This window comes from Chiloscyllium plagiosum, unplaced genomic scaffold (assembly GCF_037043375.1).
Source record: "Chiloscyllium plagiosum isolate Xiang-an unplaced genomic scaffold, Cpla_swu_hap1 HiC_scaffold_21, whole genome shotgun sequence".
Classification (NCBI taxonomy): Eukaryota; Metazoa; Chordata; class Chondrichthyes; order Orectolobiformes; family Hemiscylliidae; genus Chiloscyllium; species Chiloscyllium plagiosum.
The window spans coordinates 6,336,312-6,353,949 of record NW_028270159.1 but is presented as its reverse complement, the minus strand read 5'-3'; the positions used below and the strand labels follow the sequence as shown (position 1 = coordinate 6,353,949).

The following is a 17,638-nucleotide window of genomic DNA, read 5'->3' as shown; positions in this document are numbered from 1 at the left end:
TCAGGGAACTTGTGTCCTAATTCAACATTTAAGCCATCATGTGTGTTGTGCAAAAAAAAAATTAAATATGATCCATACTACTTTTATATCTGTAGCTATTTGATTCTTTATCATTCGATGAGGAGAGATTTCAGTCGTCCAGATCGTCTGCTTTATATGAAGAAGCCATGAGGATCGTTCAAGATGACCAGGTCGCCTGCCGATCATTCAGGTGTGTGGCTAAATTGTACCTTTGTCTGCTTGCTGCTTACCTGCACAATCCCCACCCCCAGCCAATTTCCTGCTCTGTTAGGGGGTATTCCTGCAGCAGTACATCTCCAGGGGTGATGTGGACAGCTTTCTGGTGCCCTGTTACAGTGCGGGGTTAGATTGTGGATTGTTGGAAGGGCAGGTGTAAAATCTACTCTATCCTGTCTTTGCCCATGCATTTTTCCCAGCAGTTCTTGCTGGATAGTTATCACATTTTCAGCCCTGTTCTCGTATCTTTTGAAGCCTCACCTGTCCCTATCACTTTAACCCTCCTCTGCAGTCTTGGAAAAATCTTGCTTTGTTTCAATTCCAGCCTCTATTGCATCCCCGATTCCCTTTGTCACACCTTTGGTGACTACTCCTTTAGCACCAAAGGTGTACAATTCCTTTCCTAAATCTCTCCAGCTTTCTGTCTTCCTCTAAAGACTCTCCTTAAAACTTTCTTCACCTTGCGTTGTTCGGTGTTAAAAAAAATAAATTCTGTCTGATTTGTACTGCTCTGAAGCATTCTCGGTCATTTTATTGTGTTAAGCACGCTGTATAAATAGCAGCTGTTATTTGCTGAAGTCAGACTCTCTGGGTTGTCCCAGCGGTGAGCGCAGGGCAGAGGCAGTGCTGCCCATCGTTCTATGTCAGATTTAACTTGCTTTCAGTCCCTGATAGAGCTGACAACTGTTCTGTGTGTTGCAGAACGGAGCTCCTGGAATGCTACAGCGATGAGGATTTTTTGGCGAAGCTACACTGTGTGCGTCAGGCATTTGAGGTAAGCTTGATGAGGCTGCTCATTGTGGGAAGGAAGCAAATGATGTAGTGAAGAAAGTGAATAGCATGCTGGCCTTCATAACAAGAGGAATGGAGTGTAGAAGCAAAGAGGGCCTTCAGCAGCTATACAGGGCCCTGGTGAGACCGCACCTGGAATATTGTTCGCAGTTTTGGTCTCCAAATTTGAGGAAAGACATTCTGACTATTGAGGGATGAGGTCAAATTCCGGAACAAAATAAATAGTGTAGTGCATAATTCTTTCAGATAGAGGATTCTGGAATTGTTTTTTTTTTGGGACTTATGAGAAACGCCCATAGCTTGAGAAAAAGTCTTTAGTTTCACCTTGGGACAATTTTGCAGGAGTCTTCGCTGAAGCTGAATGTGTGAAACAGATGCTCTTGAGAAAGGGACATAGTTTAAGATCGTTAAGAAAAAGGTTACCTCACTAAGGAATTTAATTTATAAGTTCCAGACCAGAAATGTTTGGTTAAAACCCTGAAGGAATTATGGGGGTTGGGGTGGGGGGAAGAAATCAAAAAAGACTGCCTCGCATTGAAGATTCACATGATGTAGTATGAAGAGGCTCCAACGGCAAGGGTGTGAGTTACAGTGAGTTCTTCCTCGTTGATGTCTTACTTATTAACAGTTGGGTTAGATGAAGACTGGCAAAGGCCTACAAGAAAGATGCTGGCTGGCTTGTAATGTATACAGCTGGTTGAAGGAAGGGACAGTAAACAAATACATTAGGAAGGTGGTATCACTCTGAGAGATGTGGGGTCAGTATTTCAGACACTGGAATCAATTCTAATTCTGGTTGGGACCAGTGAAGGAATTCAGAATAATTTGAATCAAGTATTTTAAAGCATGTTTACAATACATTTAAAGTTTATTCCTTTTGAAGAATACAGCAATTAGGGGCAAGGTTTAAAGTTTGGTTAGTCAAAAGTAAACAGGCAATTCAGGCTACTTATTTTTTTTTGTGGGTTAGTGAAGTACTGTTGATCATTCGCAGTCATAGTGGGACAGAGAACCATGGCATGGTTTAAAAAAACATAGCTGGGAAAAGGGACACAAATCTGTTAGTTCAAGAATTACAGTGGCCTGCTGGGAGATTTGGAAGACTTGGCTCACTAGACGAAAGGTTGCCCCCTTGTCCAATACATTACTTTGTAGTCTTAGCTCCGAAGTGCTAGAATAATGATGCACCTTTTCCTGCTCTTAGATGCTATTCATTTGGATGTCTGCAGTTTTCAAGTGAAGTGGAGAGACAAGGGTTTGGTCTGGCTGTGATTTTCTCTAAAGTGGATTTGTGCCATTCAAAAAAAGATTTGCACATGATTAATTGAGGGCTGTGTGGTGAAGCTAAACCCCATCAGAAATCTGTGGCTTTAACTGAAGAGGGAAGGAATTTTAAGAGCGTAACATGCCTATGTTATAGGAAAGGAGGTGAGGGTGATCTGCGAGGAAGGTACCTTCTGTTTAAAAAGTATATTTCATCCCTAACAAGTTGAAGACTGAGGAAAGGTGAATTTGTAAAGCACTTTTTAAGTCTGATTTTCTATTGTAAGCTTCAACCCTGGTCTGTAGCTACTCTGCACCTGGTGTATTAGATGATACAACGTGATTGCTGGAAATCTAAAATTAAAACAAAGTACTGAAACCATCAGCAGGCCACATTTTTCTCACAGACATGAAAAATTACTTTGGTTTCTCTTTGTGTGCATGCTCCTAGCATGCTGAATATTTCCAGGATTTTCTGCTTCTGCTATATTAGATGACATTAGCAGTTTGGGAGTTCTCACATGCACTATGGGGGCAGGGTCTGTGAGTTGCTTCCATTTCTAATGAAACTGTTTTTTGGCACAGGTAGTGCTGCAGGATGAAGCAAACCGGCTATATTTCAGTGAAATTGGGAAGCAGATGATTACTGGACTGATGTCCACTGCAGGAAAGGTAAAACAACAGGCCCAACCCTACAGATATTCTGTAATTTGGAACTTTGTGATTTAATGTGATGAGATTTTGGGATTCCAAGGCAGTCCTGGCTGTCTGGTAAAGCTGTGTGCGACCTTTTAAGTTTTTTGTAAATCCTGTTATGCTGGAACTTGTTTCTTGTTGCAGTATGTGCTGTCGATGTGTTTGCACTGTAGAGGGTCCAGAGGGGGATTAACAACAATGTAACCTGGATGGGAAAAGTGCAGCCATGAGCAAAGATTGGATTCACTGTGATTGTTCTCCTTGGATGAGAAGATGAGGGCAGATTTGATTGAGATGTACAAAATTGGGAGAGGTCTGGATAGACTGGATGGGAAGGGCCTTTTTATCCTAACAGAGAGTCGGTGAATAGGGGGCATAGGTTTAAAGGTTAGAAAGAAGAAGAAAAATTTTAATTCAGGGGATGGTGGTGTCTGGAGTTCACTTCCTGAAAAGGGGTAAGATAGGAAACCCTTTACCTTTTTAAAGTATTTAAAAAAAGGTAAAAACATCATCGTCCTACCATAAGGCTTGTCTGCAATGAGAGAGAGATGTTTGGTGACCATAGCCTGTAGAGACATGGACGAGGAAAGTGAGATTAAGCTGGATAGCTTATTTTTTGGCCAGCAAATGATGGGCCAAGTGGCCTCTTTTCTGCGTGGAATTAAAAAGAGTAACAATTTATATCTGTTGTTTCATTTAAGTGTTTTGCAATTCATCTTTAAAATAATTGGAGGTCAGTAGATGAGGGCACAGTTGAACTGAATGGTATCTTTATTTAGGTAAAAACAAGGACTGCAGATGCTGGAAACCCAAGTCTAGAGTGATGCTGGTAAAGCACAGCAGGTTAGGCAGCATCCGAGGACCAGGTATCTGGCAATGATGGGCGTTTTAACACCCTGGATTACAGAGTAGTATGAAACAAGGATAGAAATGCTGAAAAATCTCAGCAGGTCTGGCAGCATCTGTGGAGAGAAATCGGGCTTAAGGTTTCTGGTCCAATCACCCTTCCTCAGAATTGAATCATCCAGTCTACCCGGGTCCCTCTCAGTTTTGTGCATTTCAATCAAATCTACCCTCAGCATCTTCTCATCGAAGGACAACAATCACAGCGAATCCAACTTCAGGTTCTGAGGAAGAGTCACTGGACCTGAAATGTTAACGCTGATTTCTCTCCATGGTTGCTGTCAGATCTGCTGAGATTTTCCGGCAGTTGCTACTTTTGCTTCCGATTTCCAGCATCTGCAGTTCTTTGGGGTTTTTTAATTTTAAAATGTAACATACTTGGATAATGGACCTAACATCTGAATTCCACACGCTCAGATCACTGGCCAGCAGTCTCAGTTCCTTTTTCTCATAGCTTGAATCTGTCCTGTTGTAAGAGCAGTTATTAGCCTTATGACCAACCTTGCAGTGTGAGGTGCTGACTGGCTGATTTCTCAGCTGTGCTGCAATAGGTGGTGCTGGTGACAGTTAAAATGTTTGAGGAAGGAGGTACACCTGGGCAGGAACTAAATCTGATATTCTCATCATTATAAAGTATTGAAAAGAGCAATCTCACCTTCCTTCCCTTGACTCTCTTTTCCTATTGCAGAATGTAAATAGATTCCATGAGACCTACCACGAAATGCTGCAGTATGCAGCAAGGGAAGAAACCTGGGCGACGACCAAGAGAGAGCTGGAGGGGCGCGGGGTAGGTTCCGAAATCATTTTAGTCGCTGTCTGATTAGGGCCAGAAGTGAACTTCCATTCAATGTTTTGCTGATGTGGTTATTTTAAATGACTGGAGCTGATCGTATTACAGAACCTTATTGTTCATTCACTCAGGTGTACGCCAATGAGGGGCAGCCTGTGCTGCGGTGAAGTTTAGAGTGTAACATTTGCATGTCTTGCTGTGGAAACAATGAAATATTTATTCTGAAGTGCAAGTATTAATGAGATCTGATCAACCTGAATTCCTTGCATTCCCAAATCATGTCTTTATAAATCTGAAGTTGTATGGGTCCATCTGTGTGGTCCTAATTTTCACACTGTGATCTTTGTAAATTATGGGTCCCCATTATAGAGGGACTTGAACAAGGGGTCATGGTCTTGGGGCATGTGAGGGTAGGCCATTTGAATTGAAATGTAAATAAATTTCTTCATTCAGGGCATTGAACCTGTGGAATTCTCTGCTGCAGATGGCTGTGGAGATCAAATCCCTGAAATATGTTTAGGAAAGAGGAGATATCTGGAAGCTCGGGGGGGAGATTGCAAGTGAATGAGATAGAGGATCAACCATGATCTTGTTGCATGGCAGAGTGGGTTTGGGCTTGAGTGGCCTACTTCTGACCCTATTTTCTGTTTTCCTATGTTTCCCATCTCTACTTTGTGATGGAGATGTTACCACTTCCTGGGAAGACCAGAGCTAGGGACCATCAATATAAATGTATTTGCTGCTAATTTCAGTAGGGAATTTAGCAGAAACTTCTTTTCCCAGAGAGTATGACAAGGAGTGATTGAGGTGAATACGGTAAACACATTTACAGGGAAGCTGGATAAGCACAAAGGAGAAAGGGATCAGACGATGCTGGGATAGCGTGAAATGAAGACTTATGGGAGAAGACTCATGTGGAGCATAGACTAGTTGGCTGAATGGTCTTTCTCTATCTCTTATTGAATTATTATAACAGATTATCTGGCCATCGTCTTGTTGCTGTTTTTGTACCTTGCTTTCACACACTTTTGTTTCCTACAACAGAATTGTACGTAAAGTAGTTTGTGACGTCATGAGGTTATGTGAAGTGCTGTATAAACGCCATTTCTTTCACTCATGGGAGAAAACTTGTGTCTACAGGTTGTGAGCATGAGCTTTTTTGATATTGTATTGGATTTCATTCTGATGGATGCCTTTGAAGACTTGGAAAATCCTCCTTCATCTGTGGTTGCTGTTTTACGGAACCGCTGGCTCTCAGATAGTTTTAAGGAGACGGTAAGTGACATTGATCTACGGTACTGCACTGCAATGATTGTAGGAAAGATGATTCATCAGCTACATGTGTTGCAAATAAATTAATTAATCTATCTCTGGTCACCCTGACCACTGAGAGAGCTCCAGAGAACTTGAATTCCAAAGCTGTGCAAGTTGGGTGGATTGGACATGCTAAATTACCCATACTGTTTAGGGATGTATAGGTTAGGTGTGTTAGCCATGAGGAAAATGGAGGGTGACAGGGATGGATCTGGGTGTTATGCTCTTCAGAGGGTCGGTGTGGACTTGTTGGGCCAAATGGCCTGTTTCCACACTGAAAGGATTCTATGGCTGTGTCAGAGCTCGGGGATACTGAAGGTGCTCTGGACTAATGAGCTTTAATTACTTTGTCTCATTTTCCGAGGCTCTTACCCACACTTCCCTTTCGTTATGTGCCCCACATATGTCTCTCTGTGCTCTCTTTCTGTTGTGATAGTTTTCCTGGTGAAATGAAGTTTGAGGATGGGCGATGATATTGATTCAGGGTGTACAGAGACCATTCAGTCACTGTTTTGAAGCAAGGCATTCTTATTTTTAATTCCATCTTTATTATAAATTACAATGGTTACATTTACAATGAAGCTGTCCAAGTTAATTTGTCACGCTGTAATTAACTCCCTCTTTCACTTGTTTTAACCCCTCACCCTACCCCACCTGAGCTAGTGGGGACCTTGCAGTGTCTCCAGCGGCCAGACACTGTGTTTTATGTTGAGACATATTTATATGGAGGGATGCAGTATTTACTATAGTCATGTGAATGTGTGCTGACCAAAGTTAACAGAAGGTACGAGTGTCAGATTTTCAATATCCTTTAAGCCATTTAGATATGTCAAAAGAGCTTTGTTTACTTTTTATGAAACATAAGACAAAGTACAGGTAATCCTTGAATAATGTGGCCATTATGTTCTTGGAAATAACTATGTTAAGCAAAACTGTATTGTTGGAAAGATGTGTTTCCATAGAAACCCATGTAATTTTTTTAATATACTTGTGGGACTTGGGCGAGGCTAGCATTTATTGCCAATCCATAATTGCCATTAAGAGTCAATCATGTTAGCAAGCTTTGAGAAGATTTGTAGCTCAGGTTGAAGTTCTGGGTGTAGGTTTGCTCGCTTAGCTGGAAGGTTTGTTTTCAGACATTCTTGTCACCATACTTGGTAAAATCTTCAGTGAGCCTCTGGACGAAGCACTGCTGGTGTTTCCTGCTTTCTATTTATGTTGGTCATGTCATTTACTATGGTGATGTCATTGCTGTTCTTTTTCTCGGGGGTGGTAAATGGGATCCAAGTTGATGTGTTTGTTGATAGAGTTCCGGTTGGAATGCCATGCTTCTAGGAATTCTCGTGCATGTCTCTGTTTAGCTCGTCCTAGGATGGATGTGTTGTCCCAGTTGAAGTGGTGACCTTCCTCATCTGTATGTAAGGATACTAGTGAGAGAGGGTCATGTCGTTTTGTGGCTAGTTGATGTTCATGTATCCTGGTGGCTAGTTTTCTGCCTGTTTGTCCAATGTAGTGTTTGTTACAGTTCTTGCACGGTATTTTGTAAATGACATTAGTTTTGCCTGTTGTCTGTATTGGGTCTTTCAAGTTCATTAGCTGCTTTTTTAGTGTGTTGGTGGGTTTGTGAGCTACCATGATGCCAAGGGGTCTGAGTAGTCTGGCAGTCATTTCTGAGATGTCTTTGATGTAGGGGAGAGTGACTAGGGTTTCTGGACGCATTTTGTCTGTTTGGGTTTATTGCTAAGAAATCTGTGGACTGTGTTCATTGGGTACCCATTCTTTTTGAGTACACGGTATAGGTAATTTTCCTTTGCTATGCATAGTCCCTCAGTGCTGCAGTGTGTGGTGATTCGTTGAAATAATGTTCTGATGCAGCTTCGTTTATGGGTGTTGGGATGATTGCTTCTGTAGTTCAATATTTGGTCTGTATGTGTTGTTTTCCTGTAGACCCTGGTTTGAAGTTCCCCATTGGCTGTTCACTCCACTGTAACATCTAGGAATGGCATTTTGTTGTTGTTGTTTTCCTCCTCTTTAGTGAATTTTATGCCAGTAAGGGTGTTATTGATGGTCTTGAAGGTTTCCTCTAATTTGTTTGTTTTGTGATGACAAAGGTGTCATCCACGTAGCAGACCCAGTGTTTGGGTTGGATGGTTGGCAGAGCTGTTTGTTCGAGTCTCTGCATTACTGTCTCCGCCAAGAACCCTGATATCGTAGATCCCATGGGTGTTCTGTTGGTTTGTCTGTAGGTTTTGTTGTTGAAAGTGAAGTGTGTGATAAGGCATAGGTCCACTAGCTTGATGATATTTTCCTTGCTGATGAAGTTGGTGGTGGTTGGTGTATGTGTCTTTGGGTCTTCTAATAGTGTAGTCAGTGTTTCCTTGACTGGGTTGATGTTGATTGATGCTGACATTAAGATTGATTAAGGGCATTAATGAACCAGATGAGCTTTTCAATAATCAACAATGTATTTATGGTCATCATTAGACTCTTAATTGCAGATTTTTATCAAATTCAAATTCGACCATCTGCCATGATGGGATTTGAAGGAGGGGAAAGTGAGGACTGCAGATGCTGGAGATCAGAGTCGAGAGTGTGGTGCTGGGAAAGCACAGCAGGTCAGGCAGCATCCAAGAAGCAGGAGAATTAACGTTTCGGGCATAAGCCCTTCATCAGGAATGAGGCTTGTAGGCGAGGGGGTGGGGTAGGGGGGGAAGGTAGCTGAGAAAGCGATAGGTGGATGAGGGTGAGGGAGAAGGGGATAGGTCAGAGGGGGGGGGGGGGATGATGGACAGATCAGGAGGGTGGTGCCTGTCTCCCCGATGTAGAGGAAACCACGTTGGGTGCAACAGATGCAGTAAATGACATTGCTAGAGATACAGGTAAATTTCTGATGGATGAGGAAGAATCCCTTGGGATCTTGGATGGAGGTGAGGTGAGGGGAGTGGTGTGGCGCAGGTTTTGCACTTCCTGTGGTGGCAGGGAAAGGTGTCAGGAGTGGGGTGTGGGCTGGTGGGGGGCGCGGACCTGACCAGCGAGTTGCGGAGGGAATGGTCTCTCCAGAACGCTGAAAGGGGTGGGGAGGGAAATATATCTTTGGTAGTGGGGTCTGTTTGAACGTGGCAGAAGTGTCGGAGGATGATGCGATGTATGCGGAGGTTGGTGGGGTGGAAGGTGAGGGGGCGGTTCTGTCCTTGTTGCATTGGGAGGGGTTGGGTTCAAGGGTGGTGGAGCATGAAGTGGAGGAGATGTGCTGGAGGGCATAGTCAACCACGTGGTAAGGGAAATTGTGATCTTGGAAGAAGGAAGCCATCTGGGACTTTGAGGTGGAATTGGTCCTTCTGGGAACAGATGTGGTAGAGGCAGAGGAATTGGGAATGAGGGATGGCGTTTGACGGGATTAGAACCCAAGTCCCCAGAATATTAGCCGAGTTTCTGGAATAATGGTCTCTCAATAATACCACCAAGCCATCGTCTCTTTTCCCCCATATTTGGGTTATGTTCCAGATGTCATCAGACACCTTTTTAACAGATTGGGTCCTCCTGCTATTGCCATCATTTCACGACTTAGTGAATAATACTGCCTCCCTTCCCACTACGAGAGAATGGCATTGATTAATGCTGTCCTTTCATTGGACATTTCAAGTAAGGATCATGTCAATTACAACAGGGATTTGTCACTATTAGTTGGTTCTGCTATAACGCGTGTTTCTTCAACATGAATTGGCTATAACACGATTGAAGAATTCAGATCATTATTTCTAGAACATGAACTTTCCTTACCTGTATTTGCTATAACATGATTCTGGCCCCATTAGTTTAAATGGGGCGACTTTTGCGCGATTTTCTTATTACGCGGTATTGCACGAGAATGGAGCTATCGCATTATATCAGAACCGACTGTACATTTAAACCGATATAGGATTGGAATTGTGCTATACCAAATACAGGCAAGGAAAGTTCACATACTACAAATAATGGTATAAATTCTTCAATTGCGTTATCGCCAATTTGTGTTGAAGAAACATGCGTTATAGCAGAACTGACTGTCATTATAAATACAATGAATGATGTGGAGAAAATCATTCAGATGGGAATAGTCCCAGGCACAGCTGGATGGGTTGCAACAGCAAGTATAGAGACTTCGAAAAGAAATAATGTGTTCTCAGAGGTGGGAATAAATGTAAATCATCCATTAAAGACCACCTTTAGCGTTGCTTATATATCTGTCAGCATATTGGTAATCAATGATAATCACGTTTGCTGAGAGTCAGGAATTTTGAGAAGATTTGTAGCTCAGGTTGAGGTTCTGGACGTAGGTTTGCTTACTGAGCTGGAAGGGTCATTTCCAAACGTTTTGTCACCATACTAGGTAACATCTTCAGTGGGCCTCTGGACGAAGCACTGTACATGATTCCTGCTTTCTATTTATATGTTTGGGTTTCTTTGGGTTGGTGTTATTGGAATAATGGGTAGTTAAGTCAAATTGCTGTTATGCTGCGCAAACACAATCTAAAGCCATATTAATCAAGGACTGCTGCTATGTCTCTGAGTGCGTTTATTCTGCATATTGTGGGACATGTATGAATTTGCCTAGCAGTAAGCAGAGTAGATTCTCTGGCAGCCATCACATATCTTCAGCTTTGTGATTGTGGATACATTTATTTATTCTTCGTGTATTATATTTAGCAGGGAGGGGCGATGGCACTGCAGATTAGTAGTTCAGAGACTCAGGCTAATACTTTAGGAGTAATGGGGGAAGTCCCATGGCATTTAAATTTGATTACTTATTAAAATTTGGAATTGAAAGCTAGTCTCAGTAATGTGCCCTGTAAACACCATTGATTGGTTGGAAAAAGGTCAATCGTAAGTGTTACCACACATGATAAACCCCTCTGCTAATTTAAACCTGACACACTAAGAAGCTCACCTTGCGCCGTAATCTGTTAAGTTTTGAGAGGCAAGGAACAATCCCAGAGGTCGCTATATAAAGTAAAATTAACAATTTTATTCTTTAAGTCCAAAAGAGAACATTAGACAACTATTTATAACTCTTTTCTCTCAAACCTATCTTTTACCTCCCAGTCTACAATACTGGTCTGATTTTAAAAAAAAACTGATTAAAATTTACGAAAAAAACATGTTTCAAAACCGGTCAGCTTTGTCGATTCTCCTTTGTAGATTTTCCTCTAGGTCGTCTTCAGTGTTGGTGCTACAGAAGTTTCCTTATGGACAGGTATTTTACAGAGAGCTATTCGGCTCGCAGTCTGTACTTGTTGGTGATGGTGGCAGTTCTTCCCCCTAACTGTTTAAAATGTACGGTTTTATACCCCCAAAGCATCGGATCATTTCATTGGTTTGATGTCAAAATCGATTGGATTTTGGTAGCTGGGGCTTAATTTAATTTGGCCGAATTTGAATTTGTTTTTGTTCCATGGCAATGTGGCTCCAGCTATTTGTTTCAACCAAATTTTACTTTTTAAATTGTTCAGCGCACACCGTGCTTTCAGAGTCCTTTCTAACTTCCTCTCTCTCTCAAAAGTACCGTACACGCCTGCACCTTCATAACAGAAGGCAATCTGCATCTTTACCTTGTTAGGCTTGCATGTGACTCCACAGCGACAGTAATGTGGTTGACTCTCAACTGTTCTCTGAAATAGTCCTTGCATTTCCTTCAGTTCAAGGCAACCAGGAATTGGCAATGAATGCTGGCCTTGCCAACAACATCCACACCCTTTAAAAAGAAAACTGTTTTGACTGTTCTGATTTCTTCAACTTCACAGGCCCTTGCCACAGCTTGTTGGTCAGTGTTAAAAGCAAAAAGGCGACTGTTACAGGTCAGTAAACAGAGGGACACGGGATGGGGGAGGAAACAAGGCAATAATTGTAAAATATTATAAAATACGCGATGTGTGGGGCATGCTGTGAGCTTAGTGAAAATGGAATAATATTTAGCCTAAAATTTAAAATGAGTGATATTCTCAAGATTAGTTTGTGGTGATTACATTGTGTTACCTCGTGACTATAGGTCCCTGATGGGTTCATTTCCCACTTTTACTCCATTTCGGAGCATGTAAGTCCTGTCCTTGCCTGGGGCTTTCTCGGACCAAAACAACACCTCTGTGAAGTTTGCACTATATTTAAGGTAAGAAGCTTCTTTTAAAATCTCCTTGGTCACCCAGTGTATTGGAGATAAGGGTAAGGGTGCTTACCCCAGGGCCTTATCAAACATTGATAATTTTATTTAATGTTTTGTAATGTGAGATTAAAAATTATTCTGGGATGGAGAATGACACTGGAAAGTGTTATTCATACTGTTATCCCTTCAGAAAGTGATACTTGGCTGATTACTTAAACCACTTGTGTTGAAAGGGCCTGTTAGAGAATTCTAGGTTTTTGACTCACTGGTGTTAGAATAGCAATAAGTCAGTGTTATGCTGGCCATTGCTAAGAGGCTCGCAGAGCTGCACATCACTGCAAAGTCCAAGGTATGAGGCTAACGTGATTCCATTATGTTTTGCAGTTTCATGTTTAGATTCCATCACGTTTTGGATTTGAGGGACAGTGGAGGGGGGTTGTTAAAAGGGCTATTCAGTAAAACAATGAAAATCACTATTTTCCATCTCCCAATCATGTTGATGTTGCTGCTGATGGGGGAAAAGATATGAGCAGCTGATGCTTCTGCTTTCATCACAGCTAACAACCCCTTTGCCCTTTACACAGGGCCTCTATATGATCTGTTCTCCTTGCTGCTGCTCTGCCTCTGTCAGATCTATTTAAAAAAAAACATTTTCCAGCCCTTTTCATTTCTGAAGACTACTTATACTGTAGTGATTGTAAGGAAGTCAGCCAGGTAGACCTCAAAGAATGAGTTCCCTGATTGAGGCTGTTGATCTGATCCAAAAAGGGAGCCCTGGCTGACAGATAAAAACAGGAGTGGTAGAGGTTTTGTTGACCGAGAGCTGGCTCTGAGAGAGCTGGATCAGTGTCGAGGACTCTCCACGTGTAATTAAAGGGGGACTTGGTGACAGGATACTGGCCTCTGGAGTTACTTCACATACTGTTTCAAAACATTATCTTTATTTCTCTCTCTGCTGAGTTTCTCCAGCATTTTTTCTTTGTTAGAGGTTCAGTTTGCCTATTTAATGAAGTTAGAATTGTCCTCAATATTGCCACCCAGTGGAACCTGCTGTTATGACAGAAATTCAGTGCAGAAATAAATAAATCCTGTAATTCAGAGAAAGAGGGTAGGTAGGGATGTATCTTGTATGCTTTACAACTTGTTTGTTGTTTGAATGTGGTTTTTATGCACACTTGTTGCTTTTTCTTATAGCAACAAATACTTCAGTATTTGAAGGACATGTTTGATTTGGACAAAGTGCGATACACTACAGTGAATTCACTGGCGGACGACATTGTACAATTATCACGCAGACGCAGTGAGATTCTCCTTGGCTACCTGGGCGTTGATGCAATAACAGAAATGAATGGGACGTTACCCACTGACAATGGACCTTTGGAAGAGGCCAGTCTTGTATGAAACTTGGACACACAGGTTTTTTTATTTAAAATAAAAAAGCGATTAATTTTTGCAAGAAACAAGTAACAACTTGGCACTAAGAATCAGTGACCTGTATCTGATTCCTGGATGATTTCCCATCTTCCCTCATTTCCCACGTCTGTTTTGAGGAGATTATTAAGAATCTTGATCAGAATACCCCCTATACATTACAATTGTCTCTTTCTGTTGAATATCAGCATTTTGATATATCATTGGTTGGGGACAGGAAGAATGAAGCATTATTCTTGTGAATCTAGTACATTGCAGAGATGTTCGCTGATGGAGAGGAGCGTCCTTGAGAGCAAATTCTGAGGCTTGCAGGATTGGTAGTACACTTCCCTCCAGGTTGTGTTTAATTTGGGGGGGTGTGGCATAGTTATCAGCCTTGCTCTTTAAGCTTGGGTGGAACAGTGCCTCTCTGTGGTGTGGTTGATTTACTGCACTGCCTGGTCTGTTACTGAACTGTATGGGTCGTGAAATGTGAGTTGCGAGTGGCAGATATCCAGGATTGTAAACTGAAACACTACAGTTGGCCTTAACATCTCCTGCCTTGAGAGGAAAATGCTTATCCACAGTTTGTGCCTGCTCATTTCTCTTTGCCCAGCACATTACTGTCAAGTTATAGCGTGATGAAGTACATGAGGCACCCATTTCTTGACAGCCGTTGTACAAAGAAAATGGCTAAATGTTTGAAATTTCAAAGCACTTATTTTTTTAAGTACTAACCTGGAGTCTAAAAAACAGGCAACTAGTTTTGTTTAATTTTTTTTCTTTTTGAAAAAAAGGACTGTGATTTTAATGTCATTCTTGTCAATGATTGCATTGTAACCTGTGCCACCATCCACCACCTTAGCTGGCAACACTACAGGGCACAGTCAGGGGGCGGGGCAAAGATAACTGAATCATGGAACATGTTGCTTTCTCCGTAATCCTACACCCTGCACTCTCTGGAAGATGAGGGTAATAATCATCAGGGTATTAACAAAAAGCTGCAAATAGTGACCCCACTGTCCCAACCAGAATTGGTTAAATCTCCTGTCAGTCACATATAGAGACCACACTGCTGTAAGTGACTAGGATTGTTGTGACTCTTAATTACTATTCTGTATTTACTCACCACACACTGCATTTTGCTGGAGAAATAATCCTGTTTCTCATATTTTTCCATCCTACCATTCATGGGAGAGGGTGAATTGCTCACTTCTGTCCTCTGTTCCTGTAAGGCTGTCTGGGTACACAGCATACTGGAATGTACTGCAAGGACATAAGCCAGTTTTGACCCCTCGGATGCACACGGTCTTACAGTGCAATAAACAGGCAGCACAAACAAAGAAAAATATGAGCGATCATTGCTTCCACCCTGAAGATCCTCTGACATGGAATCTTTGTCCCTAAATTGATACACCACCTGAAAGACTTTGGGGGCAAAACAAACTCGTGGAATATCTTGTAATGAAATTGTTTCTCTTTTTAGATCTTGAGTTCCTTTTGAAATTGTTAATATGTAATAATTTTAATTTTGAGGGATGGACTAAACTTAGTTTAGGAAATCTGAAAGTTTCATTGTGGGCTCAAAGTCTAAATCAAAGTTTTAAGTGAGTTTGCACTTTTTTTTTAAAAAAAAAAGAAAAATTACATTCACAAGACTTTTCTCCCCCCACTTTTGTATTGTCTCCATGTATGCCTCCTGCTGTGATGGGAGTGGTTTTTGATTACTCAAATCGCTCATTCTTGTCCCTTTTCTCCCTCTGCCAGTTCAGGCGCACATTATCACCAATGAGACATGGTCCTTGGTGTCAAACATTTAATAGCCCAAATAATGCTGGCTGACTGTATCCTGTGTGAGGTGGCGGGGTGAGAGGAGGGTTCTCTTAATGTGTGTCAGGATTGTTTAAAAGACCAGGTGTCTTATTACTCAGGTTTGTATAATTATATTACTTTTAAACCCTCCAAATGAAGAGGCCTGATGCACCTGTTAACAATGGTTTATGATCAATAGATGCCATCCTGAAACAGGTCTTTTGTCTACTTGAATGTTGTCTCAGAGAGACTTGGAACAAATCTGTTTATGGTGAACAGCATCAGCAACAGAAAGTCTGTTTCTGCCTTTTGGAGCAATTAGGATCGTGCTACACCAACACTTACAGAAGGTGAGACAACTCACTAAAGATGGGCAGGTCTGTATGTGCTTTTAAAAGGAAAGGCTCAGTGTCAGGTTTTGTGATTTTTCTGTTTGAGCTTTGGAATTTCAGACCAAACCCTGTCCCTGATACAATCGGTTCCTTGGATAATTACTGATTATTGTTCTTGCAAACTGAATTTAACTGTCTGGTTTATTGTTTCCAACAATGTGTCATGGAAGCTCCTTATAATTTAGTCACTGTATGTTTTCCAGAATGACATCCTGTTGATTATTAAAGGATTTATAATAGGACTACTGAATGTATTAAGATATTAAAGAGAATAGAATTTTTAAGCAGTGATTTCTATTGTGTTGAAATTTGTAACTTTGTTTCTTCTTGAGTTGTCATTGAGGCTTATGGGAAAATAGTGGAGGTCTGGGCATGTATTTGTGACATGCTGTTCAGGAAACAAAGTGGTTGATGGTAGTTTGGAAAAATGCACTACGGGCAGGAGTCATTATCTAGAGGCGATTCCCGTTAGAAGTGTTAAACGGGTTAAAGAAATTACAAAATGCAATCGCTTTTAAATAGAAGATATCTGCTTGAGGGCTTGGGTATAATAGTGATCTTATTGGCTGTATTCTCCATCAGTTCCTGGGTTGGGAACCCAGCTCCGACCAGATGAAATTTCATCTTGGTAGGTATGAGGTTTCTGGATGTGATAAGTTTGGGGTAGCCTGGATCACTAATACGTGAGGGTTCATCTTCCTGCAAAGGAGACTGGAGTGGGACTAGTGCAGTCAGGAGTTCTGTGTTGCAGCTGGGCATTGAAGTACATCGTGGCAAGTGAAGCGAGCCTTTTTAGACTCTGCATCTTAATGGAAGGTATACTTGACACGGGAGTACTTGACAAGACAAGATGGAGTAGAGAGTGTGGCGGATTCCTGATGAAGGGCTTGTGCCTGAAACGTCGATTCTCCTGCTCCTCAGATGCTGCCTGCCTGTGCATTTCCAGCTCCACACTCTCGACCCTGATCTCCAGCATCTGCAGTCCTCACTTTCTCCAAGGACAAGATGGAAGAGAGGCACTTTGAGTCTACGTCTATGTGGGCTCACCAATTATGAGCTAGCTTGGAAACTGTACTGTCAACAGCAAAGCTTTCTTTTTGATAATGTGCCAGAAAATTGTCATGCTCAATAAAAGTCCAATTGCCTTTTTTTTAAGAAAGTAGAGCAAATTTGGCTACGTAGAAATCTGATTTGCTAACGCTCTTTATTTCATTTAAGAAATCTTGGGCCAAGTTGAACAAATTCCAAACTCTACCACCTCTAATCTTGGAGGAGAAAGTGAGGACTGCAGATGCTGGAGATCAGAGCTGAAAATATGTTGATGGCAAAGCGCAGCAGGTCAGGCAGCATCCAAGGAGCAGGAGAATCGACGTTTCGGGCATGAGTCCTTCAGGAAGAAGGGCTCATGCCCTAAACGTCGATTCTCCTGCTCCTTGGATGCTGCCTGACCTGCTGCGCTTTTCCAGCAACACATTTTCAGCACCTCTAATCTTGGCCTAGACCAGAATTGCTGACTTTGTAAAATTGTAACTGTTTTAAAGAAAGGATATACATCTGTATAGCAGATTTTGTGACCTCTGAAATCCCAAAATGTTTCAGTGATTGAGCACGTGTTAGAGTGGTCACTGTTGTAAAATAGAAAATATTGGAGTTGTTTTACACACAGCTAAATCTCTCAAGCGGGACAATGATGGAATAATCTTTTCTGCATGATAGTTGATTGAGGACAAAATATTGGGAAGCACCTGCTGCAATTCAGAATAGTGCCAGGAAGGCCAACCATCTAAATAGATAATAGGAGGCTCTGGCTTAATGGTTCAGCTAACCTAAAGTATCTGCAACAGTGCAATACTCCCTCAGTGATCTATGGGGAGTGTCAGCCTAGAATTTGTT

General features: G+C 41.8%; 1 protein-coding gene across 9 annotated transcripts in view; it reads left to right on the top strand.

Annotated features, from left to right (window-relative positions):
- The window catches only part of miga2 (mitoguardin 2), a 47,871-nt gene extending 31,835 nt beyond the window's left edge, over positions 1–16,036 (top strand). For all 9 annotated transcript variants that reach the window (XM_087998170.1, XM_043720616.2, XM_087998174.1 and 6 more), the window contains 8 exons: positions 96–211; positions 940–1,012; positions 2,878–2,964; positions 4,580–4,678; positions 5,822–5,956; positions 11,776–11,829; positions 12,021–12,137; positions 13,326–16,036. In XM_087998170.1, coding sequence (XP_087854296.1) covers positions 96–211; positions 940–1,012; positions 2,878–2,964; positions 4,580–4,678; positions 5,822–5,956; positions 11,776–11,829; positions 12,021–12,137; positions 13,326–13,532 — 888 coding nt within the window. In that variant the 3' untranslated portion in view covers positions 13,533–16,036. The remainder of the gene's footprint in view (positions 1–95; positions 212–939; positions 1,013–2,877; positions 2,965–4,579; positions 4,679–5,821; positions 5,957–11,775; positions 11,830–12,020; positions 12,138–13,325) is intronic.
- The last annotated feature ends 1,602 nt before the right edge of the window (positions 16,037–17,638 follow it).